The sequence below is a fragment of the Corvus cornix genome, chromosome 8 (genome assembly GCF_000738735.6).
Source record: "Corvus cornix cornix isolate S_Up_H32 chromosome 8, ASM73873v5, whole genome shotgun sequence".
Lineage (NCBI taxonomy): Eukaryota > Metazoa > Chordata > Aves > Passeriformes > Corvidae > Corvus > Corvus cornix.
Genome location: NC_046338.1, coordinates 30,062,106 through 30,088,809, shown reverse-complemented (window position 1 = coordinate 30,088,809; position 26,704 = coordinate 30,062,106). Strand labels below are relative to the sequence as shown.

The following is a 26,704-nucleotide window of genomic DNA, read 5'->3' as shown; positions in this document are numbered from 1 at the left end:
CACTCCAAGCACAGGCAAAAAGCCAAGCAAGAGGCCAAGGAGGGGGTACTGAGATTTGAACATTAACGAGTCAATCAAAGGCAGCCGCTGTTCATTAGTCCCTGTGCCCTCCCCTGTCATGGCCATCTCATTATGCAGGGACAAGAAGTCTCTCCGTGGGTCAGCCAGGGCCACCCAGGAGCCAGTGGAGAGCCCAGAAGGCAGGGGAGCACTTGATGGAGTCAGGGTCTGAGAATGCAGCCCCCAAATTGCCACTTACAGAGCCTGTCTCCTGTGAGCATGGTCAGAGCCACCTCATTGCGGAGTTATCTCCATTTTTCTCGCTTTTCCTAAAACCGGGGGAAAAAAAGAGAGCCTACCAAAGGAGCCCCAGGTGTTGTTGGAGAGAAACCAGCAAACATATTTTCATTCAGCAGCAGGGTAATGGGGGAGGCAGGGATGTTCCCCAGGGAGCTCGAGAGGAGCTCCAGAGCAGGAGAGCCATTAGAAACAAGAGACAGCAATTGCTCAAGGTTATGGCATTGGCAGAGGGTGGCAAAGTAAGACGTGGGAAGTGGCCCAGAGATGAGTATTTGGTGCTTTGATAGTACCAGATTAACTGTTTCCTAAATAAAAAAGCAGTAGCAACAAGAATCTGTCTTTGTCGCTGCTCAAGGGCTATGACAAGGTCTTCCTACCAGCCATGGGTTCCATTCAGGGTTGATTTAGGCTCCACCAGAGCCAGCAGGACTGCATGTGGGTCAAGTCGGCCCCACTGGTGTCTAGATAACTGGCAAGAAGCATCTGCCTCCTTACATGCTGAGCACAGTTTCGAGCCTAACACCAACCATGCTCTTCTGCTTCTGTGTTCCCAGATCCTCCCCACTCTCGGCTGCCCAAGACTGGCTTGGAAGGCTCTTCCCTCTCCCAGGAAAATGGGGACTGACGGTGAACACCCGGTCCTGAGGAACGTGCTCATCAGCTTCAGCTTGCTTCTGCTGGGCGCTGTCCTCAAGCCTTTTGAGTGCCGGCTGGAGGTGACAACAGAGCCGGCTGAGAGGACAGCGGTGGATGAGGCAGGCGGCCTCGCCAACTGCAGCCCACCTGTCAAAGAGCAGCCCATGGTCTTCCACCACATCTACAACATCAACATCCCTCTGGACAGCTGCTGCTCATCCATGTTCAAGTCTTCGGCCGAGGAGGTGAGTTCAGAAGACGACCGGCTGGCAGAGTACACGGAGCAGACCTCCGACAGCGAGAGCCAGGTCACCTTCACCCACAGGATAAACATGCCCAAGCAGGCCTGCAAGTGCTCCACCTCCCTCCCATCCCTGCAGGAGCTGCTGAGCAGGATTGAGATGCTGGAGAGGGAGGTCTCCATCCTCCGGGACCAATGCACCTCCAGTTGCTGCCAAGAAAATACAGCCACAGGTAGTAATGCCATCCTGTTAGCTCTTGCTGGGGACTGAGGGCTTGAGAGAAAGGCAGGAGAAATAATACAAAACCTGATGGTGCCACTCAGCGTGGTGACAGAGGAAAACCAGTGTTCACCCATGATGGGGCTGTGGCTTTAGTGAGAAAACTTAGCTTTAAGTCCTCTAAGGCAGGAAAACCCCTGGGAGGGCTTTGGTCACTTGAGTGCCCATGCCCCACTCACTGCAAAATGGAGAGAGCTGAACCCCCTTTACAGATGAAATTACAGCTGGTTGGGGGTGAGCAGGGGGATCTCCCAGCTCTGCAGTCCTTCCAACACTCTTAGACATCTGCCACTGCTTGTGGCACAGGGAGCAGAGATGTGGCTGCTGCTCTCCTAAGCTGTCCCTGGGCTGAAGGCAGCCCCATGGGAGTTGGAAATAAGCACCTTCATCTTCTCTGCAGGAGGAGTGAACACATCTGAAAAGCTGAGTTAAAAAAAAAGAAAAAAAGTATTAAAAAATACAAAAAATACATGAAAGATGCAAACAATAAAAAAGGCACAAAACCATCAACATGATATTTCAACTGAATAAAAAGATGTGCTTTTGGGGAGACCTGCAAGAGGTCTCCATTAAAGGCAGCCCCTTGTTTCACCTCAGCTGTCCCTCAGGGTCAGGAAAGCAGCATTTAGCTGAAATGAGATGGGTCAGGAAGGTTTGGGCTGGCAGCTGCATTTCCATGGTACAGGAGCCAGCATACTGATAGTTCTCCTTGTCTCGAGGAAGAGGGGCTGTCTCAAAGGGCATCCATCCCAAACACAGCCCAGCCCTGCTCGTGGCTTCAATGCACCAGGGCTCCTTGCAGGGAAGAAAACACTAAACAAGGAGAACCACATGAGGCATCTTTCCTGGGGAAAACTGCTTTTCACACCAAGAGCAGCAACAGGAAGGAAGAGAAATGAAAAGCAACCCTTTTACCCCCAGTACTCACTGTATTTTTTTTAAAGTTTTGCAGCTATTAGTGTGATTTTTTTCCAGTGGTACCCCAACACCTCTATGTGTAGGACACATTAAAATGCTCAGGTCAAGAGTTCCACCAAAGGTGTGTTGGTCAGGGAGGGAGAAACAAGGATGGACACACAGCAGGGTGGCTTGGGCTGGCATCCATCATGTGGTCAGGGGAAGTCAGTGCATTCCCAGCCATGGGTTCAGCCCACATCTCTCCCAATACCACATTAATGAGCTGCATTAATAACTAAGACAAAACAGAAAACACCAGTCTGTGCACAGTGAGGGTTAAAATCATGTAGGAAATGCTATGGGAAAAACCTGTTTTAAAGGAATTAATTTGAAACTCTGATGGGCCTATTTGGGTTACTTGCAACACAGGCAGACAGTGCCATTAAACATTCATCACTTGGTGGAGTCCCCACTCCCATCACAGATGCAGCGAGCTAAAACTGGAGTAATTTCATTTATTTTTACCAGAGTTGCTTTCAATTCACTGCACTGCACAGGAGATCAGGATCCTTACCCCACCCCATTTCCCCAAGGAAAGCCTCTTTCCTCCAGCACACTTACAAGCACCATCTCTCATCTTTTGGTAACTTAAGTGGAGGCTGAGATCTGAAGAAATCCTGACTGGCATTCCCAGTATTTGCAGTTTGGATGGGAATTGTCCTGCAAAGTAACCCAAATGGGCCTGTCTGGCACAGCATGTAACCGAGCTGCTTTTCCACGTGCATCTGCTACATCCCCCATCGGAAGAGCTGCTCGGAAAGCTCAGCTAGGATGGAAAATTTAGCTGGGGACAGAGTCCTGGGGCCTGGGGGTCTTTGGGGTGCAAAGGTTTCCCATAGTTTGGAGGAAGCACAGAAAGGATTTCTGTTCTTCCTTGGTTCACGTGAGGAAAAGCAGTAAAGATCGGCAAGGAAAAATTAGCCTGCCTGGGATACACCCTTAGCTGGAGCAATGGCTCTGGTTTGGGGCAAAATAGGGGAGCATTAGCAATGCCAGTGACTGCTGCCTTCATCCCCATGCTTCCCTCCTCACCCCAGAGCATCCTGTGCAAGGCTGCCGGGTGGAGAGAGGGCATTGGAGCTGCTGGCCACAGAGCCCATGTGCTTTCCCACAACCTGAGTGTGCCCAAAGCCAACAGCTCTGCCTTGATCAGGTTCACCAGGACAGGGATGAAGATAATGCCTTTGGGTACATACCTACTTCTTCCAGGAGAGGGAGAAAGCAGAGAGGGGTCCCTCCTCTATGAAAAGGAGAAGTGGTAGACGTGAGAGCAGAGTCATGGCTGGTGCAGAGGGTTTGGTCAGGGAAGGTTTTTTTCCAGTAAGAGGTCTAGGGAAGTTCCTATCGACTGAGTGCTGAGCTGGAGAGAAACCAAAGGGAGCACCTGCCCCGCCACAAGGCTGGTGGCACCCATGGTTACAGAGACCCCTGCTCCCTAGGGAAAGATCCACCCAAACCCCACCATGACCCCGTATCACCGGGTCTTCCCCTTTCAGCCCTAAAGCCATCAGTTCCCCAGAGCTGGGCGTGCTCAGAGGGAGGACTATCCCCTCCTTGCCCCACACCTGCCCCCCTTCTCCAGCCCATCAGAGGGCTGAACTAAGACCAAAACTGACCTTTTTCCACCTCCCACCCGGTGGCTTCTGACCCTCGGTCCTGCATCCTTGCAGGGCAGCTGGATTACATCCCGCAGTGCAGCGGCCACGGGAATTTCAGCCTGGAGTCGTGCAGCTGCGTGTGCATGGAGGGCTGGGCAGGCAGCAACTGCTCCGAGCCGCGCTGCCCCCGGGGCTGCTCCAGCCGCGGCGTCTGCCTGGAGGGCCAGTGCATCTGCGACAGCGACTACGGGGGCGAGGACTGCTCCCAGCTCCGCTGCCCCGCCGGCTGCGGCTCCCGCGGGCTCTGCGTGGACGGCGAGTGCGTGTGCGAGGAGGGGTTCACCGGGGAGGACTGCTCCCAGCTGCGCTGCCCCCGCGACTGCTCGGGCCGGGGCCACTGCGTGAACGGCACCTGCGTGTGCCAGGAGGGCTACGCCGGCGAGGACTGTGCGAGGCTGCACTGCCCCAGCGCCTGCAGCGGCCGGGGGCTCTGCCGGGACGGGCTCTGCGTCTGCGAGAGCGGCTATGAAGGGCAGGACTGCTCAGCAGGTAGAGGGGGGGATGGGTGAGGAGAGCCAGACTTGAGTGTGTAAGCAAGGGTGTCAAGGTGCCCAGAGTCCCATAGCAGCACCATGAAGGCTGGGGGAAATCCATACCCGGCAGAGCACATCTCTTAGGACCTGCCCAGGCCCCACAGTGTGGCTACCTCCCTGTTATCCCTGTCCCCAGAGACACCGTGGATGAAAGCTTGGGAGGTGAGCAAAAAGCCAGTGAGGTTCATCCCAGCATGGGGGCTAAACCCGTAGTGCAACAGGTTCTCCCGAGCCTTTACCTTGCTTTAGCTGTTAATACAACCACAGATAGCACATAACCCCCAGCCCGTGCCCATGTCCCACCAGCAGGCCTCCACACCCTCCCACAGCAGTGGAAGAACAAGCCACGCACACCCTGACACTCTCCTTACCTCTGCCCTTCCCACCAGTGTCTCCTCCTGAAAACCTGCGGGTGACGGGGGTCAGTGACAGCTCCATCGAGCTGGCTTGGGACAGCCCCGGGGCAGCCACCGAGTACGTGGTCTCGTACCAGCCCGCCGTGCCCGGGGGCACCCAGCTCCAGCAGCAGGTGCCCGGGGAATGGAGCAGCATCACCATCACGGATCTGGAGCCAGGGGTTGCCTACAATGTCAGCATTTACGCAGTCATCAGTGATGTCTTCAGCATCCCCGTTACCTCCAAGGTGATGACCAGTAAGTATCCTGCTGCACTTGTCGTTTGCTACCCCTGTATCCAGAGGGGAAGCTCAAGCTGGCTCACTTCTTCCATAAAAGCCTTCTAGCAGCAGAAACTTGAGCCTTCAAAAAAAAAAAAAAAAAAAAATTATCTTTATAGGGATATAGGAAAGGAGGAAATGTGTCCATCCTCTTCAGAAAGACTCCGTTTGGATGAAAACCTGGATGTCTAAAAAGAAGAAAAAGCTTTCAGAGTTTGATTGAAGGCCCCAGAATGCAGCCCTAAACATTTAAACATTGTATTTTTTCCTCAGAGAAAATACTACAATATAACACAGAAGTCACAGGTTCTCCTCCCACTCCTGAAGGGATGATCCCCATGATGACTCCCCATGATATGGGGATAGTGCAGCAAGAGGGGATGCTGCTGTGCATCAGGAGAAACACAGTCCTGGCCAGGACCCTGATGCACAGAGGAAAACAGGAGCATCAAGCTGTAATGCCAAACTCCAGGAAGGTTTCTTGGAGACTAAGGATACGGAGGGCAGGGGAAAACCAGAAGCTGTCCAGACACCCCTTTGCAGCCCCATCATTCGCTCTGTTCACACCGTAGTGCAGTGGGATGCCTCAGAGTCCATAGGCCCAGGTCTTTCCCTCTTTTCCCTCCAGCCCCCGTGGAGTGGGGATAAAGGAATTTTGCTAACAGTTACCAAAAGGTTCCCCATTTTTGTTGCCCAGATAACAAACACCCACAGGGAGCAGGGTGGGGACTGACAGCGTGCGTGCACCCAGCCCGCTCTGCTCACCACCCCCTGCTCCCTTCCAGGCCTCGCCATGCCGCAGGGGCTGAAGTTCAAGACCATCACAGAGACGACGGCAGAGGTGCAGTGGGAGCCCTTCTCCTTCCCCTTCGACGGCTGGGAGATCAGCTTCATTCCCAAGGTACTGCTGCCACACTCACGGCACTGCAGGGCCACCCTGCAAGCACCGAGGGAGTGCATGCTAAATCAGTTTCCACTTATGCCCTTCCCAAAATACTCAGCCTGTGTTTGCCATTTGTGTGCTGTGCATCAGCATCCCCAAACATCGCCAGCCTGCATTTCCCCAGTAGTTTTTGTGTCAAGACATACATGTCCTCAAAGAAATTTCCCCAAAAAATTCCAGTGATGGGGAAAAAAAACCTTCCAGCCTCACTGCCCCTTGTTGTTGCACCCCCTTTTTCCCTTCCATCTCCTTTGCAATGACTCTTTCTCCTCCTCCTCCTCTTGCTTGCCCTGCTCTCTACACTAAGCTCCCCAAAGCAGCCTGGATCAAACCGAGCAGCTGCTGGCTCTCAGGCAACAACCTTCACCATCCCCGAGTCACACGCACAGCTAATTCCTGCCATGGAATTTTAATTGCAGTGATGAACAGGTAGAAATTGTGCCAGAAAAGAGGAAAGGATAAAAATGTGGCCCTAAATACCTCGTATTTTCTGTGCGCAGCAACAAAAATTGTACATCAAGTGATCAATCTATATTCATAATTTCTACACCATTTAGCCATAAGTATAGCTTCAATTGTATATGGAGCCTCTTGACAAGAGCATTCAAGCCCTAGCAGTAAATGAAATGATGATTAAGGGCTCAATTATAATGTTTTCACTTGTACAAAAACTTCAGTGGGATCAAAGGCAGCTCTGGGCAGCAGAGAACTGCAGAATTTGGCCCCAAAGTTTTAAATGCTCTTAACTAGGAAGTATCATTGCACAGCACAAAACAAGGGCCCCATTGCCTTAAATAACTCGATTCTCTCATTTCCAAAGAGTTGCTGGAAGATTCTTCGTGCAATGTTGGCTACATCCACATGCAAATCGTGTCAGAAGTTGAAGCTCAGGTAGTGCAGGTATAAACCCTGGGATAATCTTCAGTCACCATCAGGATTAAAGCTGAAAAATATAGCAACAGCAGAGAAAAGCTTTTGGTAGGAAAAAATAGCTCTTTCAAACATTGCTGTGTTACTCAGGAATTAAGCTGAACAGCATGCCCCTGAAGCAGATAAGTGCAAACCATTGGTTCTCTTTTCCATTTTTAAGCTTAAACTTAAAAATACATGGAAGCATTTTGGGATTTAAAGGCAGGTAAGATGCAAAAGGATGGCTGTTCCTGGATGCTGGGTCTTGGGCAGGAAAGGGATGTAGCTCACTGGGCTTTAAAGTTCCCAAATCCATGAGTCAAGACAGAAAGTCACAGTCATGCTCCTGCCCATAAGCTGCCAAAATTGGCCTCTCTTGGGTCTCCATCATTGGCTTTTCCCCTAAAATTAGGCAGAGGGTGCCGTGTCCTTTACTGCCCTGCAAGCAATGCTTGCTTGGGCACATGCTAAAACATTGCCACACCTCAAACAAACCCAAAACCTATTCCCAAAGGCTAAAAACAGCAGTTGCAACTGCAGCATCACAACCTCTGTGAGAAAAACTGACCTCCCTGTCTCCCCAAAAACTGGGTGAGAAGATGCTAATTTGGTCCTCAGCAGCCCAACGAGGATGCTTGCAGCTTCCTGCAGAGCAACTCTCCTTCCATGGTCTCCACGATGCTCTCACCCCTACTAAAGCTGGGTCAGGCAGGATTGCCCATCTGCTGCCTGCACCAGGGATGGGGTGGGAAAAAGACAAAGAGAAGACGGAATTAGCAAAGAAAATTAGGAAAGGAAAAATGGCAATTGATGGCTAAAATGGAAGATTTCCTGTTTAATGAGAAAAGAGATGAATGTGTATTGAGAGTTATGTGCAAAGGTTTGTTTAGCATGTTATTAGTGAAGACAGCAGCAAGAAAAGATCCTTTGTCCAAATGCTGGCAGGAAAGGTGACATGTGCAGTTGTTTAAAGCCTTGCAGTTTTTCAGGGCAAAACTGCAAGGTATAAAGGAGTGTAAAGATGGTTAAAAAGCAGGGGATGGCAAAATAAAGACCTCCGAGCTTCATCCCTATACATCAACAACAGAAGGCTCCGGGCCCCTGAAGAGCAGGGAAAACAAGTCTAGCCAAGGCTTTGGTTTTATCAGCTTCCCTCTTCTGGAGAACAGCAGAGGCACAAATGGCAAAACACAGAAGCTGGGGAGGGAGGAGGGATGGGCAGGGTTTTCAGCCCAACATCACGAGTGCTCCGCGCTTCGTGGGTGACTTCACCCCCACTTTCTGCACCCCCACGGTGGGATGTGCCAAGGTGACAATGTGATTTGGGGATGCAGAGCGGGCCGTGAAAGGATGGGGGGCACCTCCTCTCCATGCATCAGTCTCCCCCCAAAACCACCAGTTTGTGAGGGAGGGTTAATGCTTATTTCATTCCCTGACAGAATAATGAGGGGGGAGTGATCGCCCAGCTCCCCAGCACCGTCACCACCTTCAACCAGACGGGCCTGAAGCCAGGGGAAGAGTACACCGTCACCATAGTGGCCCTGAAGGAACAAGCCAGAAGCCCTCCCACCTCCGACAGCGTCTCAACCCGTGAGTGAGCCTGACCTGGGGGCAGCACAACAGTGCCCTGGGCTTGGTCCCAAAAATAAAGTCCCATCAGCAAGAGCAGCTGGCACTGCATGGGCAGGGATGAAATTAGCAGCACCCGGGTGCCCAAACATTGCAGCAACAGCTTCTTCATGCAGTATTTTGTCCCTCTATCTCCTAAATTGCCACAAGTGCAGAAACTGTGGCGAGGTGAATGGGTTGGGAGTGAAGACTCGCTTCTGTTTTTATTATATATCTGGATAAATTCTTCTTCTCTGCTAATCTCACATTTTGGAGGCTGGATGCCCTCAAGAAATACATCTACAAATGTATTACTTGCTCATATATAACAGATTAAAACTCCCACCTGCTTTTGTGCCACTAAATGCCCTCAAATCCCACCTATTCGTGGAAATCAGGCAGCAGGGCAGGGAGCCAGGAGCAACAGCACGTCCCTTCCTAACCAGTTTGTTTGCCCAGTCACTGGTCCATCCTGTAGACCAGAGAAAATTCAACTGGGTCTTCTTGCTGAAGGAGATGCAGTGATGGGCAGAGCTCATGGAGAAGAGGAGGCTCTTCACACCGGGTCTGTTGCAGTCTGCCTTGAAAGCCAGGCAGACGTCTACTCCCTCCATCTAAGCTATGCCGAAAGAAGCAGCACTTAAGGAGCTGCCGGAGGGTTGTGGTAATTCGAGGCAGCTGTGAGAGCGAAGGGAGGGTCGCTCCACCAGCAGCAGCAGTGGTTTGCTGCAGGTCCGACCTTCCCCAGCACAGTCCTCTCCTCCCGCTTCGCCTCCGCGTTCAGCTCGACGTGGCTTAATAGAGACATCTCCTGGTCAAGCCCGAAACTTCCTTTCCCTCGGAAGTCAGCAAAAATAGAGGCTGGTACTTCAAACTCAGGGGCTGGCCTTTGCAGGGAGTGCAGGCGGAGCGGTGAGCTCGCAGATCTCTGCTCCGTGAAGGCATCCCTGTGCTGGCGTGCCTGCCTTCCTCTGCAGCACCCCCAGAGATTTATCCCCATCACCCTCGTTCTTCCTCAGCACCTTGTGCCACGGTCAAGCAGCAAAGGCACAGGTTCATGCCACACAGCCCAGTAGATGGGGATCACCTGGATGACTGGACAACATGGAGTAGTTGGAGATTGAGGGTATGCATGAGCTGGTCCTGGAGCTGGAGCTGGACAGCCAGCTCCTGCCTAAGCACGGGGCTTCCCAGCTGTTCTTCCTTTGCTGTTTTGCTCCCAGACCTCACCTCACTGCTCCAAATTCCCCCATGTCTTTTTCTAACCCTCCCTGGTCCTTTCCACCCTTGCCCACATGCTCATCCCCCAGAACTTCCAATGCTGAGGTGCAGCATTCAGCAGACCCTTGTTATATCCTGTCATTTCCTAATATCTGCAGTATATTAGGTATATGTAGGTGTGGTATAGTCTGAATTACAGAACCAAAGTGGGCTCTTTCACCCACTTTGTAATCACGGAAGTGATAAAAGGGCTGCCCAGCAGGCTTCGTGCGTGAGAGCTGCCATGGCACAGGAGTGATGGGGAGGCTTGGCTCCATCCCTCCATCCCTCCATCCCTCCCTCCATCCCTCCATCCATCCATCCATCCATCCATCCCTCCCTCCCTCCATCCCTCCATCCATCCCTCCATCCATCCATTCCTCCATCCCTCCCTCCCTCCCTCGCTCCCTCCCTCCCTCCATCCATGCATCCCTCCCTCCCTCCATCCCTCCATCCATCCATTCCTTCATCCCTCCATCCATCCATCCCTCCATCCATTCCTCCCTCCCTCCCTCCCTCCCTCCATCTATCCCTCCCTCCATCCATCCATCCATCCATCCATCCCTCCCTCCCTCCCTCCATCCCTCCATCCCTCCCTCCCTCCATCCCTCCATCCATCCCTCCCTCCCTCCCTCCCTCCCTATCCCTCCTCCCTCCTCCCTCCCTCCATCCATCCATCCATCCATCCATCCCTCCATGTAGGGGTTAAGTCCTGCTGGACTCAAAGCATCCATCAGCCAGGCTTGAGCCCAGGCTGAGTGTTGGAGGATGTAGAGGAAGGAAGGGCCCAAATTTCTGCAAAAAAAGAAGCAGAAATATCCAAAAGGGTCTCCCAGTAGATCCCTGGTATGAATTTAGCTAAAAACCTTTTATCTGAGAGGTTTTGTTGGACACCCACCATAGCCCCACACCCAGCTAGTTATGAAGACTCACCAGAGCAGTTGCGTTTTCTCCTCTCCTCCCACTGCCAAGCCACCAACAGCTTTATGAGCTGATCCCTCAGTTTAAAGACAAACCAGGAGCTGGCACCAAAGCAGGAACATTTCTAGAGACATTCCTCAGTTCTCCATGCTTGGATTTTGTCCTTGCACCCATGTTATTTAACACATTGTCAACACTTTTCAAAAGACATAATATTGTTGCTGGTAAATTTTGCCAATGATGGAAAGGCTCGGAAAGAGTAAATTGAGTGGAAGATCATCAGTAAAAGTTGTCTGGATAGTCTGAAGAGTTGGGCACAAAGGAAAATTACATATTTTTCAATGCAAAAGTACAAGCAGCTATCTAAGAGCAAAGAAAGTGTGTTGCAGTTAGATATAGGAGTTTTATATCCTGGGAAACATCACCCTAAAAAGCCAAGGAAGAATTATTGCCGACAACCAGCTCAAGAGAAGGGCATGAGCTGCACTGTAGCTGTCATGGGTGCCAGTGAGAGTGCTGCTGGGTCCTGCTCTGGTGCTCACAGGAAGTGGAGAGGGTTCAGGAAAGAGCCAGGAGACTGGGACAAGGAACTGGGAACCCACGAGGACCAAACCCCCTAAGTACCTTGGGGTCAGGGTCATGTCTCTTGCCCATGCCACCTCTCTCCCTTGTCCCCAAGTACTAACTCCAGCCACCTTGAAGGTAAGGTTGAGACATCCCTGAAGCTTGGTGTCCCCAAAGCTTCCACCTTTCCCCATCCAACTCTCCCGAAATAACAGGTGCCCATTTCCCCCCCCTCCTCCGCAGTCATCGATGGCCCGACGCAGATCCTGGTGCGGGATGTCTCCGACACGGTGGCCTTCGTGGAGTGGACGCCGCCCGCGCGCCAAGGTGGACGCCATCCTGCTGAAGTACGGGCTGGCGGACGGGGAGGGCGGGAGGACCACGTTCCGCCTGCAGCCCCCCCTCAGCCAGTACTCCCTGCAGGCCCTGCGCCCCGGCGCCCGCTACCACCTCGCCGTCAGCGCCCTCCGGGGTGCCAACGAGAGCCGGCCGGCCTTTGCCCAGTTCACCACAGGTAGCTAGCTGGCCTTGCTGGGAGATCTGGTGTGAATTTTTGAGCCTCTGGAAAGCACGGGCAGGCGGCTCGCTGCCATCTGCAGATGCGCTGTCCTGCAACGAGGACGTATCCAGAGAAAAACTGAGGGGTTTGTGCGCCTGGGGTTTCATGATACCTGTTTTTCCCCTGGCACAAGTGAGCTGGGGTTTAATGTGGTGTGCTAGGAGGAAGGAGGGGAATGAAAACACAGTGGGTTAAGATGCAGGTATGAATGGAGACTCCTGAATGCAGGTGCCTTGCATACTATCACAGAGCGAGGCAGAGCAAATGATTCAGCTCACCCTAAAATACACACCCTAAAACTGCCCTCTGCCCCCCCACTGCTAGTGCCTACTCTTCTGTTTAGCCACTAAACCTCCAGTGCAAAAGGTCCTCTTTCTGCCCTGTGCCCCACAGAGGTACTCTAATGGGCCTCAGGGCAGGCCAGGTGATCCCAGATGCCAGTGACAAGGCATGGATGGGCTCAACCCCCCATATTTAGACGATAAAACCCCAAGCCAACCCCATCTTGGCCCTGTCTTGCTGCAGCCTGGGACACACATCCCCACCAGCTCCAGTGCCCGTTCAGACCCACAGCTTAGAACTCCAGAATTCGGCAGTTTACATCCTTAAGAGCACCCATAGCACAACGCACCACTCTGGAAAGCACCAAAACGCTCAGCACAGTCTGAATTCAAGGTGACACTCGCTCCCACTCAGCATCAAGAGCCAAAGCAGGTGCCTTGACCAAGGAATCAGCAGCCAAGCAGCTGAAACCAGCACAGCCAGAAACATGATGGTTATCTTATTTTATATCTCTTCCCTGAACACCCTAACTGGTCGGTAAAACTTTTAATTAATGTTAAGCCTGCAGATAGCTAATGGGTTTAATTTACTGTGCCATAAAGGAGGAGTCAGAGCGTGTATTTCCGTGCTGGTTTATGGCATATAAATTGTCCTGTACATTACTGGTGGATATGAGGCTCCTGCTATAATAACTGTGGTACGTGAACTGTGTGTGTACGTATCTCTATAGATAAATACTTCGGACGAGATGCTTGCCCCAACTGATTTGCTGCGTTGGCCTTCCTCGCTTTATTTCTAAAAGGCAACATAAAAAACACCCCCCAGACTTGAATCCATCACCACTGCCCACCGTCCGCTGGTGCCCAGCCCCAACCCCTTGCTCACCAGAGGTGTTTATTGTGCAAACCAGAGCAGATTCAGAACACAGCCTCAGCAGCACCAATAAAGAAACCCTTTGGACAATGTCTGAGTGTGAACGAGCCTGTAAAGATGCTCAGGGTTTTCTTCTAAGAGCAGTTCAGGCCAATGCATGGCTACTACAGAGCCCTTTTTCTCTTACTCACAGTGCCTCGGGTTTTTTTTGCTCTAATATGGGGGAAAAGAGTATTCTTTTTGAAAGAACATGGGATTAGCTGCCAAACCAACCTGCTGAGGATGCTGCGAATGCCCCAGCATTTGCGTCACTCTTCTGGGTGACATCTCCCAGTCTGTGCTGAGCAGGAGGTGAGAGAAAATGTGCCAGCCCTTCGTGCCAGGCCGTCCCCTGGGGAGGAGGGTCCGCGTGCGGGACCTCGCGGCTGTCCCACCCAGGTGCCACCCGTGGGTGAGGGTGCGTTCCCAGCGGTGAGACGGTGCCTCTCTCCCTTGTGTTGCGCAGAGATCGATGCTCCCAAGAACCTGCGGGTGGGCTCGCGGAGCCCCGGCAGCCTCGAGCTCTCTTGGGACAACAGCGAGGCCGAGGCACACAGCTACAGGGTGGTCTACAGCACCCTGGCCGGGGAGCACTACCACGAGGTCCTGGTGCCGCGCCACACCGGCCCCACCACCCGGGCCACCCTCGCAGGTATGCATGCACCCATGCGCTCTTCCTCCCACCTCGTCCTCCTCCTCTCAAGCAGGCAGGGCAATGGAGAGCCCAAATCAGCACCAATACTCAGTTGCCCTTATGCTGGCACGCGTTTGAGGTTGTTTTGGGGTTTGCTGTTTACCGGAGAGAAGGTTTTCCTTGGGATACAGCCCATTTTCCCCACTACACCTCCGAGTAATGCAAGGATCTGTCCAGGTGGCATATAGAGCTGGCAAGGAGCAAAGTGAGGAATGGGAAGAAGCCTGTTTAGGCTGATCTACAGCAAAATATTATTTCACCCTTCTCTTTTTTGCTTGTTTGGAAAGAGCTTGTTTGGTGATGATGCCCCGTGGGCAGTGATGGGGAGCCAGGCTGGCTGAGTTTTTTGCCTTTTTCCAAACTGGGCTCAAAGCAGACCCAAATCTAGAGATACTATTTTTGAGCAAGTCCTTTAAGTGGTACATTTTTCAGGCCAGCAGAGGGGCTGCAAACACCACCCACCTCCCACTGCCAGGAAAGCCCCAAACACCTTATGCAGCAGCACAATAAAGCACCATGTGAGATGTGGTTTCCTTGTTTTTTGACTAGAACTGCTTGCCTTACGGATTTGCTGCTCCGGTGGCATATTTTGAGCAGAGAAAAGACTTAATTATATGCAAAAATGTTCTCTCATTCATCTTGAAGCTCTTCAGTATGGCAGGACACCAGGTTCTTCCATGTCTGCCTTCCTAGGACCTTCAAGGGCTCAGGAATCTGCCGTATGGAGTTATAGGAGAAAGTTCAGTGGGAAAGTCAGAAGTTAAGTTACAGGCACAGCAGCAGTCATGAGAAAGGCTGGAGGGCAGCAAGGCAATCAGAGCAGTTACCTTGAAAAGTGCCGAATGCAGAAAGAAGGAAAACATTAGGGCTGGTTTCTTCTGTGTTCGTGATGAGGATGCGTGTGGAGAAGCAGGATGAGATCACAGTGCTGGACTCCTGCTAGCTTTCCTTTACGACATTTATTGGCTTTCTAGGTGAGAAGAAGCATTAAAAATGGGCCAAATCCCCCTCCTTGGGCAGAGGTACTACACTACCCCAGTGACACACACTGTGATGATAATATCCATGGCTTGACTTGAGCTTGCCTTGGAGTATGTGGCAGCCTAAAGTCTCTTGTTTTTCTCAATAAAACTAAAAAAAGCTGCCAAGGCTCTGCCAGACTCAGGCAAGGCTGCAAGAAACCCCACCAGAGCAAGCTGCAGAGATGCAGATTCTTAAGTCAGCTGTAGAGAGTGATTTTTATATAGTGCCTCCACCAAGTGCATTGCTTCCAGTCCCCAGGGTGCTATGTAACAAACAAACCAATTAAAAAAAATCTAGTCATAGCAGAAAATAACCAAAAAACCCATTCTGCTAGCCAAAAAAAAAAAAGCTACAATAGTCATAGTGTGGACAGCACATGAGCCTCTCCCATAGCTCCATTACAGACAGAGTAGCCACGTCCTCCAGTCTTGCTGGATGTGGTGCAAAACCCATTGGGGTTTTTTTCCAGCCACGCAGGGCCTGGTGGGATCCATGCTTTGAAAGCAACCAGCAATTCTTTCAGCCAGTCTCATCTACCTGCAGTGAGGTATGGTACTGAGCAGGGTTTATCAAAGATTTAAGCTTAAAAGCACAGCAAGCCTGGCCCTAGCCATAGTCTCTCTCAAAAATCAGCATTTGCACAGAAATTACCATAATTTTGCTCTTCCCAAAAGATCTGGGAGAGAAAAGGTTTATGTCCTCCTGCTCATTTCTTCCTTCTCCTTCCCTTCTGCCAGGCTCTTCTTTCCAGAATGCTTTTGACACTTAACTGAGCAGGGCCAAGGGGGTCCATCTTCTCCCCATCATCCCTACCAAGAATGGACTGTAGCAAGAGAAGAGCAGGGAAGGAGAGCATCCCTCTCTCCTGACCTCCTGGGAAAGGTTTTGGTGGCTCCAGGGGATGCTGCCCCTGGGCAAGGAATGGTGAGGCTGAGCTGGAGAGTTTATGGCTTTTTCTAACTTTGTGGGAAAGATCATGAAGCACAGGGAAGAGGGGAATAAAGCCACCAGCAGCCAAGCAGAAGCGACAGGCAGAGGCAAGAGATACCCCATGGAGATAAAGCAGTGCAAGAGGAAAGGAGCTGGATGAGCTCAATTCCCAAGTTCTTTGAGAGAGGCACCTCAGGATATGTCCACCCCAAGGAACAGGGCTTGATTCGGCTCCCAGAAAGACTGCACCTTTCCCAATTCATGTGCATTTCATTTATTCTGCATAGTTTATTTCCTTCCAAGACACCAGCCCTGTGACAATATTTGATGTTGCATCACTTTGGAAGAAAATATAGCTATTTTATCATTCTCATCTCAGCTCACACACACAAGAGCTTCTGTCTCACTGCCAGCAATTACAGCAGACCTCAGCAACAACTTTTAAAAATGGCTCGTTTCTGAGCTAAAATAATCCAAATTCCCTATCCAAAGGCAACCACAGGGCTTTTTTAAAAGGCTCAGCTCTTCTGCAATGTGCAGAGGAACTGACTGACCTGTGGGAGAGCTGCTAGCCCCAGGGATGCTCTGGAGGGTCCTCCCCTGTCCCCACCTGTGGGAGGTGGAAGAAGGGGGCGCACCCTGAGGTCACCCTGCCAGGTGCTGCTCTCAAACCCCTTCATGTTCTTTGCACTCCCTGGTAGATCTGGTGCCAGGAACAGAGTATGGCATCGGGATTTCAGCCGTGATGGACAGCCAGCAGAGTGTGCCAGCGACCATGAATGCCAGGACTGGTGAGTTTGGCCCCACTGCCTGCTCGAAGCACAGCTGGCTCCTATGGCTCAGATGCCCCCATAGGACAGTCTGTGCATGGGGACAAAGCTCTGCACCAACCCTCTCCTGCAGAGCTTGACAGCCCCCGGGACCTCCTGGTGACAGCCTCCACTGAGACGTCCATCTCACTGGCTTGGACCAAAGCCATGGGTCCCATCGACCACTACCGCATCACCTTCACCCCCGCCTCAGGAATGGCCTCCGAAGTGACAGTGTCCCGGGAGGAGTCGCAGCTCACCCTCTCGGAGCTGGAGCCTGGGACAGAGTACACCATCTCCATCATCGCTGAGAGGGGACGGCAGCAGAGCCTGGAGGCCACCGTGGATGCCTTCACAGGTAGAGAAAGACAAGCTGGGATGGGGACAGGGGCACAGACCTTGTTGGCTCCTCTGCTAGCCCGCTGCATCCCTGGCACCAAAACCCTTGAGGTGGTGATGGGGATGAGAGCTGGGGTCTGTGTGTCCACACAGGAGCGGGTCTGTTGACCTCCAAAGGAGGATGGCTCTACCAGTGTGGTGGCACAACCCCTTTGGCCAGCAGCACTGAACACGCTTTGCTGGAGGTTCCCAAAAGGACAAGACAGGATCAGGGGGAAACAGACAGCCCTCTGCTGTCCTCTGTGGTCAGGGTGGCCTGTGTGTCCATAAGAAGAGGAATTGAAGCCTTGGGGGACCTCACAAGGACCTCTGGCTGAAAAGTCTGCAGTCATGAAGTGCAGACAGCACATACTATCTGAGGTGGGACAGTTCCATCACCCACCATGCAGGTCTGGGATGGAGGATGTTTACAGGTGGAGCTGAGAGAAGCACCACTTTTCCCCTCCTGGTTCTGCCTCTTGATCCCAGCAGAGTTTCAGATCAATGGAGAGCCCAGATCTTCAGCTTTGCCACCTCTTTTAAGTATTTCCCATTCAAGCCCTGGGAAAACGTGGAGGTGAGGATCTGCAGACGGTTGGGGTTGCATCTCTCCTCTCCATCTTCCAGGTGTTCGGCCCATCTCACAGCTGCACTTCTCCCAGCTGACATCCTCCAGTGTGAACGTCACATGGAGTGACCCATCCCCACCAGCAGACCGCCTCATCCTCACCTACAGTCCCCGGGACGAGGAGGAGGCGGCACAGCAGGTCACACTGGATGGCACCCACAGGCACACCACCCTGACGGGCTTGCAGCCATCCACCGAGTACCTGGTGTCACTGGTGGCCGTGCACGGCACCATCAGCTCCGAGCCTGTCGTGGGCTCCATCACAACAGGTACCACGGGACACCCCCCGCCAGGCACGGGACAGCACCAGGGAGGGCAGGCAGGGGGACGGGGAGTGGACCTGCCTCCCACAGCTTTCCTTTGTGCTCCATCTCACCAGGGATTGATGCACCGAAGGACCTCAGGGTGGGCAACGTCACCCAGGAGTCCATGATGGTCTACTGGAGTGCTCCCATCGCTGCCTTCGACCACTACAGACTATCCTACCGTGCTGCTGAAGGTAACAGGCCAGACCGCTCCTGTTCGTGCCCTGAGCTCACAGCTGCCAACCCTCCCTCCATCTGCTGGCCCGAGCATCCTCGCCCAGGCAGCATCCCAGTGCTCCGGGCAAAGTGATGAATAACTGGGATTGGCTACAGGGCAGAGGTTGGGGTGTCTGGGGTGAGCATGGGAAGGGAGCACTGCAGCCAGCTCGGCACAGAGGGGCACAGGGAATGGCCCCCAGCAGTGTGCCCTCCCCAGAGACGGTTAAATTCAGGGCTCAATCATAAAATCCCACCTCCCTCACCCACTCCCACTACCTCATCTCCCTTGGGCCCAGTTTTGTCTTATGCTCTGCCAGCAGAGTGATGGGCACGCAGGAGTGCACCTGCAGGCACGAAACCCAGTTACCTCCAGTGTCTTGTGGGCCTGCCATCCCCTCCCAAGCCCCTCCTGAGCCCCAGGGATGGGGCCAGCCGTGATGTCAAAGCTCTTGGCTCCATGTCTGCAGGGAGGACAGACAGTATGGCCATCTCCAGGGATGCCATCGAGTACCCCCTCCTGCACCTGCAGCCTGCCACCAAGTACGAGATCGGGGTGAAGAGCGTGCGGGGCCGGGAGGAGAGCGAGCTGGCCTCCATCACTGCGTACACAGGTGAGGAGCTCCTGGTGGGCAGGGAACAATCAAACAGTGTCAGGTCCAGCCCTGGGCAGGGCTGGCAGTCCCTGCTTACACTAATACTCAGGTGTCTGAGGGCAAGCTGGACCTCACACCAGCCAGATGCAAGCTGGAGATGATAAGCAGGGCTCACAAGGGCTCAGTGTGGGCTTTTGAAGTATGTCTCAGCAAAGTTTATCCCAAATATTCATGGGTAGTCATGGGTAAAAGTGATAAAGCTGTGTACCAGGCCCAGGGAAGCCAGAAACATGATGCTGGGCAATCATGACAACCTTTCCTGAACAGAGTACAGGTTTCCAGAAATAATCCCTGGGGAAGCCCTGTCACAAACAGCATCTGCTGCAAAAATAAAACCCTCTGCTATCGCCAGACTCCTCAAAACCTAAAGAAAACCCCTAACATGCCGGACTGTGCATCAAGAAAACAGTGGAAGAGCAGCCCAGGTAGCAGAGTAGCACAAGCTATGACATCTCTGCACTCCAGCTTGGGCAGCAGTAATTCCTGTGCAGGCACACGTGTCTGGGCAGCAGGGCAGGACATAGAACCACGTGCCACAAGGAGCCCTTCCAGTTCATAGTCTAGTCTCCTAATGCTTCTGACTCTCTGGCTCTCTCCCCCATGCAGCCATGGATTTCCCTCTGGGGGTCACGGCCACCAACATCACTCCCACCGAGGCGCTGCTGCAGTGGAACCCGCCGCTGTCGGAGGTGGAAAGCTATGTCCTCATCCTTACGCGCCATGCAGGTACAGCGGGGCTCTGTTCCAGCTCGCCTTGACCTCTCTCCCATCCCAAAGCCCAGGGCTCAGTGGGTGCCCTTCACAGAGGGAGGAGGGAAGGAGCCCTTGCCTTGGGTTTTACAGGAATTGCAGGAAAAATTAGACCATCCTTCAGCTTGAACAGCAGCACTACAGCTCAGCTGCTGCACAGTACCTTATGGTGTTTCAGCAGTAGAAATGCTTTTATTCATGAGGTCATATCCAGAGACACATTTTGGAGAGCCACCTTGGATGTCTACCCTAACTCTTCCCTTTTTGCTTACAGTTGCAGGAGAAACAATTCTCGTGGATGGAGACAACCAGGAGTACCAGCTGAGCAACCTGCTGCCCAGTACCACCTACACAGTCTCTTTGTACGCCACCAATGGGCCTCTCACCAGCCAGACCATCAGCACCAACTTCACTACTCGTATGTACAGTCACCTCCCTCACTCCTCACCCCCAGCCATGCACCCACCCCAGGAAAAGCAGCCAGCAAGGCTGAGCCAAAGCTCCTGTTACATAGCGTGGGCGTTGAGGTAGCCACATGCCAAAAGGACACAAAAACCAATCCCAAATACCAGCATAAGGGAAGAGTTAGGGTAGACATCCAAGGTGGTTCTCCAAACACAAGATCAGAATTTTAATCAACAAGCATCAACCATTATTTTCACTCTTTCAACATCTGTCCATCCATCCATCCCCCTCATCCCTTTCTTTCAGTGATTTCTACTGGATGTGGTTTCCTGAGCAGATGCTTGACCAGGTGTTTTTTTTGCCCAAGGCCATAGTCCAGAAGAACATGACAACCCGTTTTGCTCACAAGCAGCTTGACAGGTCCCATAGCACATGAATTTCCCAGCTGTTACCCTTAAGGTGGCATGCAGGTAGAGGAGGACTTCCAGAGGGTTTGCAGAGCTCTGTTCAAGACTGGGGATGGGTGATGAGGTCTTGAAACTCAGGGTGAGGATGGACTTTGCGCTGTAGCTCAGTGTTGCGAGGTTGAATCCCAGTGTACCGGGTTGGGAAGCAGGGCTGAGGTGGTTGTACGTGAGAAAATGCACTTCCCTGGGTCCCTGTCCACTCCTGCAGTTTTGGATCCTCCAACAAATCTGACAGCCAGTGAAGTGACACGACGGAGCGCCCTGCTCTCCTGGGTTCCTCCTGTGGGAGAGATCGAGAACTACGTCATGACATACAGATCCACCGATGGCAGCCGGAAGGTGAGCGAGTCCTCACAAAAAAGAGGCTCATCAAGTCAGGGAATAACAAGACCATGGTAAAACGAGCAGGAGAAGCCAAACAAAGCAAAAGAATGATGCTCACCAGCTCAGGGAGACCAGAAGGGCAGACACTACTTCCTGCTAAGCAGGATGATAGGAAAAAGTAAGAAGAGATTGTCTAAGGCAAAATGTTTATGCACACCTGCTGGTATGGGCATAGAGGGGTTACCTGGGAAGTTTGGAGGAAAAGGGGAAATTCACAGCTTGTGAAACACAAGCAAGCTGAGGCAGGAGAATATTATTCTGCAGACAGAGATGCTAAAAAGGCCATTTGCCCTTCCTGCAAAAAGGAAGATAGGCACAGACAGCTAATTAATGCTGCAATACAATACAATTTGATTATGTAATGAGTATGTCCACATCTGCCTGTCTGGAGGAGCTGCAACAAACACTATCAGAAATATGTCATGGCACATAGTCCAGTTTCCTTTGCTGGTGTGACTGGCTCGCAGCAGCCAGAGGATAATAGCTTTGTGAAGGGGTTCGATAACGCTGTGTGGCACTGGCCAACACCCAGAAAAATTAGCATGACAGGAATCGACGGAGTCAGAACTGGCTGAGAACCAGGTCTGGCCAGCTCCATTCCTTGCACTGCTTGGGCAATCAGTCATGTCTTGTACCGAGGGCACACAGATCCCAAGAGAGCCAGGAAACAGAGCACACTGACTGCAAACCTTTAAATCTGTCTCCAAACCAGCCTTCTCCCACCCAAACCGTTCCGAAATGTTGGCTATATTGACTGATCTCACGTTCACTCAGTCCAGGGGTCTAAGCAGTCATGCAGTGCTCCTCGGCCAGGCTCCAAGGGCTGCAGTAGCTTGTGGCTTCCCTTCCCTCCTCACTTGCTCTTTAGGCTCCCCATCGCTTTTCTCATCTGTTGCTCTTGGTGTCTGCCTCCTTCTGGGACCCATGTACAGGAGCTGATTGTGGATGCTGAGGACACGTGGATCCGTCTGGAGGGGCTTTCTGAGACCACGGAGTACACCGTGCGCCTGCAAGCTGCCCAGAACGCCGTGCGGAGCGGCTTCATCTCCACCACCTTCACCACAGGTGAGGACTTGTGCTGCATCCCCTCAGACAGGCGGAGGTGAGCCCACATGTCATGATGGTAGGAATGGACTGCTCTTAGGGACTCTCCCTCCTCAGGCAGCATTCCATCAGGATCCACAGAGAGGTACTTTTACGATGCTGTGACCCACAGTGCTGCTTTGTTACAAACAGTTAATGGCTGAAGGATCTATAATTCAAACACAAGACCCAGCCCAGGGGTTTGAGCTTCAGACCAGGAAATATCTACCAGGCCCTTTGCCTTGCCCATGTCTGTCCTCAAGTGCATAAACAGAGGAAAAAATACCCACTAAAATCAACAACATGTATCAACAGGTATGCTCCTGGGAGAGGAGCCAGCCAGTGGCTCCATGCTGTAGACATGATCTGACTGCTCACAAATATCAAAGAATCATAGAACACGTTGGGTTGGAAAGAATCCTTAAAGGCTGTCTAGTCCAGTCCCCCTGCAGCGAGCAGGGTCATCTTCAAGTTGATCAGGTTGCCTGTTGAATTTGACCTTGAAAGTTTCCAGGGATGGGGTATCCCTGGAAATACCAAGCAGGTGCATCTCCACCACCACCAGTGGAGTCTCAGACAGCAGGGCCAGCACTTTATCTAATCCACTGACTTTATCTAATTGCATTATTCCTCCCCACTCTAATTCTAGAGCATTCCCAATCCACTAAGGCACTGAAAAGATGGGAATGGTTTCCTTTCAAAGTCAAAAGGTGGGCATCCATAGTCACCACAACCCTCACAGAATACTTATGCTTCCAAGGATGATGCTTGCATGAGAATGTCACCATTGCTGCCATTCTCTGCAACCATTCATAACAGAAATTATGCAAAGCAAATTGTCCCTCATCCTCTTTGAAAAGCATGGCTAGCCCAGGGCACTTACAGACAGAATGCATCTTGTTCAGGGCTGAATCCAATCATGTTTTTCCTGGGCGTCAACAGCACTGAGAGGTCTCAAGATGATGTCCACCAAAATTCCTCCCATCTGCGCTGCAAGTTCAGTTAGGAGAGTTTTCCTGGAATCTGCTGTGGATACACTTCCCCATCTCAGTTGCATGCAAAGTTCCCTTCACCTGCTTTTAAGAGATAACAGAAACTATTTACATCCACAAAAGGAGAAATGACTTCTCTAATGCATCTACAGAACAGGCTTTCCTGTTATTCTTGCCTCTTACACATGCAAATAAAGCCAGTACAATTCAGGCAGGTGATGAAAAAATACATGTGATCCTTGAGGCTGCTTGGGAGTCAGGGATGAAGCTGCATGGGGGTGACTTCTCAGGTGGGATAAAGCAGCAGAAACCCACTTACGTCAGGCAAGGAGAGCACCTTTTCCATCAAAGAGAAATGTCCTCAGACCTCAGCAACCTTAGCCACCATTGCCAGCTGATGCAGCACCCAACGCGTTTAACTTGCTTTTAAGATGAAGATAGGCATTAGCAACAAGTCTGTTTCTACCCACTTACCCCAGTACCGATGAGACAGAACCAACCAGGAACTGTCACCAAGGCAATGCAATCCACGGACAGCATCTCTCATCAAAGCATCCGGACCTGGAATTCAGCTTACTCTGGCAATGCATCAAGGCATTTTGTTTGCAGAGAACAAGGACTTGTCTTTAAGGAGACCAGAAAAAAAGAAGGAAAGAAAACCACCCAGGCTTAATTTAAATTGTTTTGCTTCCTTCTGCTTGCAGTACACATCCCGGGGTTCTTGTATTCCCTCTGACATATTAATGGTTCAGCCTCTTTTGTTTCATGTTTGTATAAGGTTCTTGGGGAATTGTATACAGATGACACAAAAGGAAGAAACAGATACAGTATTTATAATTTATAGTGGTTTGAAATGTCTTTCAAGGTCTCCTTGGCTCTTAAAGATAGGAATATAAATTAAGAAACAAGCAATCTCCACAGAGCTCAGGGGAGCTCGAAGTGGTTGTCATTGAAGAAGTTTTCATTGTTGGATACTATAAAATACAAACAGTGTCTCGCCAGACTGTGCTACAGACCATGAAGATGGGGGAAAAAAAGAGGGGGTGTTCAACATTTGGACACAGTAATGACCTCCAAGTCTTCAGGTCACAAGGTGGGGGGGGGATGTACCCATGTGGGAAGCAAAAGACAAGGGTTGTGCCTTGGTTCTATGGGGCACTACACAACTGTGATGGACACACACAGCTTAGAAGATCTGAAGGTCCCTCACACCTTCTCAGTTTGTTACAGAGACATCCTTGAAAACCACATCCACATTACCAGCTCTGCACTCATTTATTCTTTCATCCATATGTACCAACACCAAAGAAAAAGGTGTATTGCCCTCTTTTTTCTTACATAAGACAACACTGTTCCCAGAGTTGACACTGCAATACTGCCAGAAAAATTGTCATAATTAAGACTCTCCTAAACTCTGATCACAAAATAAGATGTTTCCTCATTAGAGAACACCTGTAGCACAGTCACACAGCCCATGCTGCCTATCTCTAGCATCTCACACAGCCTCATTCCTGCTCAGTTTGCAAGTGACAATTAGTTCAGCGTGAGTCCACCATCATTTCCAAGGGCATGGAGAATCAGGAGAATCCCCCTGGAATGAGTAAAGTTATAAAACTTGATTGGAGCTGGCAATCCTGAGAGGAGAGCAGGTTTTGGTATTTTCACAGCTGTCTAAATATGCTGGTGACAGCTTAAACCCCAGGGTTTCAGACACAGTGCAGAAAGATGGTCCAAGAAGTGACATGCCTCATCATTCATCGTGATTGTTACCATGCACCTTTCCAATATAGGACATATGGAAGAATAATTAATATACACACACATTTTTTTCCAGTAACTCCTCTGAAGTTGACGGCAGGTGTAAAGTCTCACCGCCCCGTGGAATTACTTGGAACACAGAAACTTGTGGGGACTGAGGCATGGGGAAAAGGTGTCTCTTTGCTTGAATTTTGCCTTTTTATTTTGATTTTGCAGGAGGACGTGTCTTTGCTAACCCTCAGGACTGCGCCCAGCACCTGATGAACGGAGACACACTGAGCGGTGTCTACACCATCTCCATCAACGGGGACCTCAGCCAGCGGGTGCCAGTGTACTGCGACATGACCACCGACGGAGGCGGCTGGATCGTGAGTATCCACCTGGTTGTCCTGCATTTGTCCCCATCACAAAGTGACTGAGCCCCTACCAGCAAAGCACCACAGTGCACGGCAGTGACAGCAGGCTCAGTATCACACGCTTCATTTCCCACGCCACAGGGAATGGCCCACGCTCTGGTAATAATAGTTACACTTGGAGAAGTGCCCTTTGATTTATTTGACGTGTTTGCAGTGCTTCTGGAGAGCAAAATCTGTGAGTGAAGCTGATTTATTGCTCTAGAAATGAAATTAATGGCTGGTAGCTTTCACGGGGAATGATTCACGCTGCCCGCAGAAGGAGGGTGTCAGGCATCACCCCAATTGAGTCTGCACAGGAGAACTTCAGAAACAAATGCCTGTTTGGCTTCTGAATTGCACAAACACTGCTTGTCTTGATGTAGATGGACTGACAGTGTAAGTAAATAATGCCATGGTGCTTTGATCTTATTCATGTCAAACTCTTACTTACACACATTACACAAAATCCTGCCTGCTAGATGTATAGTCAAAACCAAAAAAATGGGCTTCCTCAAATGCTGATTTCTAGCCAGTAAATTTCCCTCTCACTCTGCTTCAGAGCACCCCCTTGGATATCACAGAAAGAGCCAGCTCAAAGCAGAATTACGTGCTAGAAAACCAGAGGCACCATGCATTAGCTGAAGCAGAAACCTCGAAGGCCAATTCCTTCCTATTCTATCACTGATTTGCTTTGGACATTATCTATTATCTCTTTGGTTTCTATATCTGCACGTGAATTAATTGCATGGCTGCAATTAATGCTAACTGGATGGGCATTGCAATTTTCTCCCCGACAGGTACAATGGAAAGAAAAAAATTATTTTCTTTACCTTGTGTGTCCAAAGCCCAGCAAAGCCATTTCTCATCTCCAGCATTATGATTTTCCCCCTGGTCTTCCTCCACATCAGGTCTTCCAGCGGCGGCAGAACGGGCTGACCGACTTCTTCCGGAAATGGGCAGATTACCGGGTTGGCTTTGGAAACTTGGAGGACGAGTTTTGGCTGGGTATGACCTTCCCTGGTTGCCTTTCATTGGTGTGTCAAACCTGAGCTCCAGGTGCACTGTGCTGCTCACCTGTGCCAGCCGTTGGCTCCTTGCCCTTCACCACATTCCCCTACATCCTCCCTCGGACAGTTTTCCTTCTGTTCATTCCCTGCCCTTCACATTGGGAAGTCATGCAGAGGCACAGCACATAAGACCACATTGTGAAGGTCAGCAGCTCCCTAGTTTGCTCCTTCTAGGAGAGGAGGTGGGTATGCTGTCAGTTTTCATGGGCCAAAACCCACCTTTGTCCTTTGGATGACTACAGGTTGCACTGGTGGCCAGAAAGTCAGCTGTCCAATGAAAGCAGGAAAGGAGTCAGTGGGAGACACAGCACAGGTCTGAAATTGAGTGTGCTGCTCCAAAACCTGAACATGAGCCAAGGGGACCTGCAGCATAAACACACCCTGGCTTGTACAGGAGCTTAACACAACATAAGTAGCACCAGGGCTGAACAGCTGAATCTTCCAAGCTTCAGCAGCATGAAGAAATCTGAACCTGGGCCTTGAACCCATCGCTCACAGCCACAGGGAGGTGAAGACTGAGTGAGG

General features: G+C 51.3%; 1 protein-coding gene and 1 long non-coding RNA gene across 4 annotated transcripts in view; one reads left to right on the top strand and one right to left on the bottom strand.

Annotated features, from left to right (window-relative positions):
• The first annotated feature begins 914 nt into the window (after positions 1 to 914).
• Positions 915 to 26,704, top strand: part of TNR (tenascin R) — a 33,074-nt gene continuing 7,284 nt past the window's right edge. Inside the window, 19 exon segments of the mRNA XM_039555825.1 lie at positions 915 to 1,410; positions 4,085 to 4,561; positions 4,995 to 5,258; positions 6,067 to 6,182; positions 8,573 to 8,723; positions 11,730 to 11,800; positions 11,802 to 12,000; positions 13,706 to 13,891; positions 16,588 to 16,677; positions 16,790 to 17,053; positions 17,701 to 17,970; positions 18,081 to 18,200; positions 18,693 to 18,836; positions 19,485 to 19,604; positions 19,903 to 20,046; positions 20,709 to 20,839; positions 21,817 to 21,949; positions 24,934 to 25,085; positions 26,021 to 26,117. Coding sequence (XP_039411759.1) covers positions 915 to 1,410; positions 4,085 to 4,561; positions 4,995 to 5,258; positions 6,067 to 6,182; positions 8,573 to 8,723; positions 11,730 to 11,800; positions 11,802 to 12,000; positions 13,706 to 13,891; positions 16,588 to 16,677; positions 16,790 to 17,053; positions 17,701 to 17,970; positions 18,081 to 18,200; positions 18,693 to 18,836; positions 19,485 to 19,604; positions 19,903 to 20,046; positions 20,709 to 20,839; positions 21,817 to 21,949; positions 24,934 to 25,085; positions 26,021 to 26,117 — 3,625 coding nt within the window.
• LOC109145592 lies at positions 19,801 to 26,027 on the bottom strand. 3 transcript variants are annotated; one of them, XR_002047061.2, is made up of 4 exons: positions 25,943 to 26,027; positions 23,434 to 23,583; positions 22,851 to 23,043; positions 19,801 to 20,780 (listed from the first exon to the last, which is right to left on the bottom strand). It is a non-coding gene; the product is annotated as an uncharacterized LOC109145592 (long non-coding RNA). The 3 variants fall into 3 exon arrangements; XR_002047058.2 differs by lacking the exon at positions 25,943 to 26,027 and having other exon boundaries at positions 23,434 to 24,354; XR_002047060.2 differs by lacking the exon at positions 25,943 to 26,027 and having other exon boundaries at positions 22,851 to 23,040; positions 23,434 to 24,354.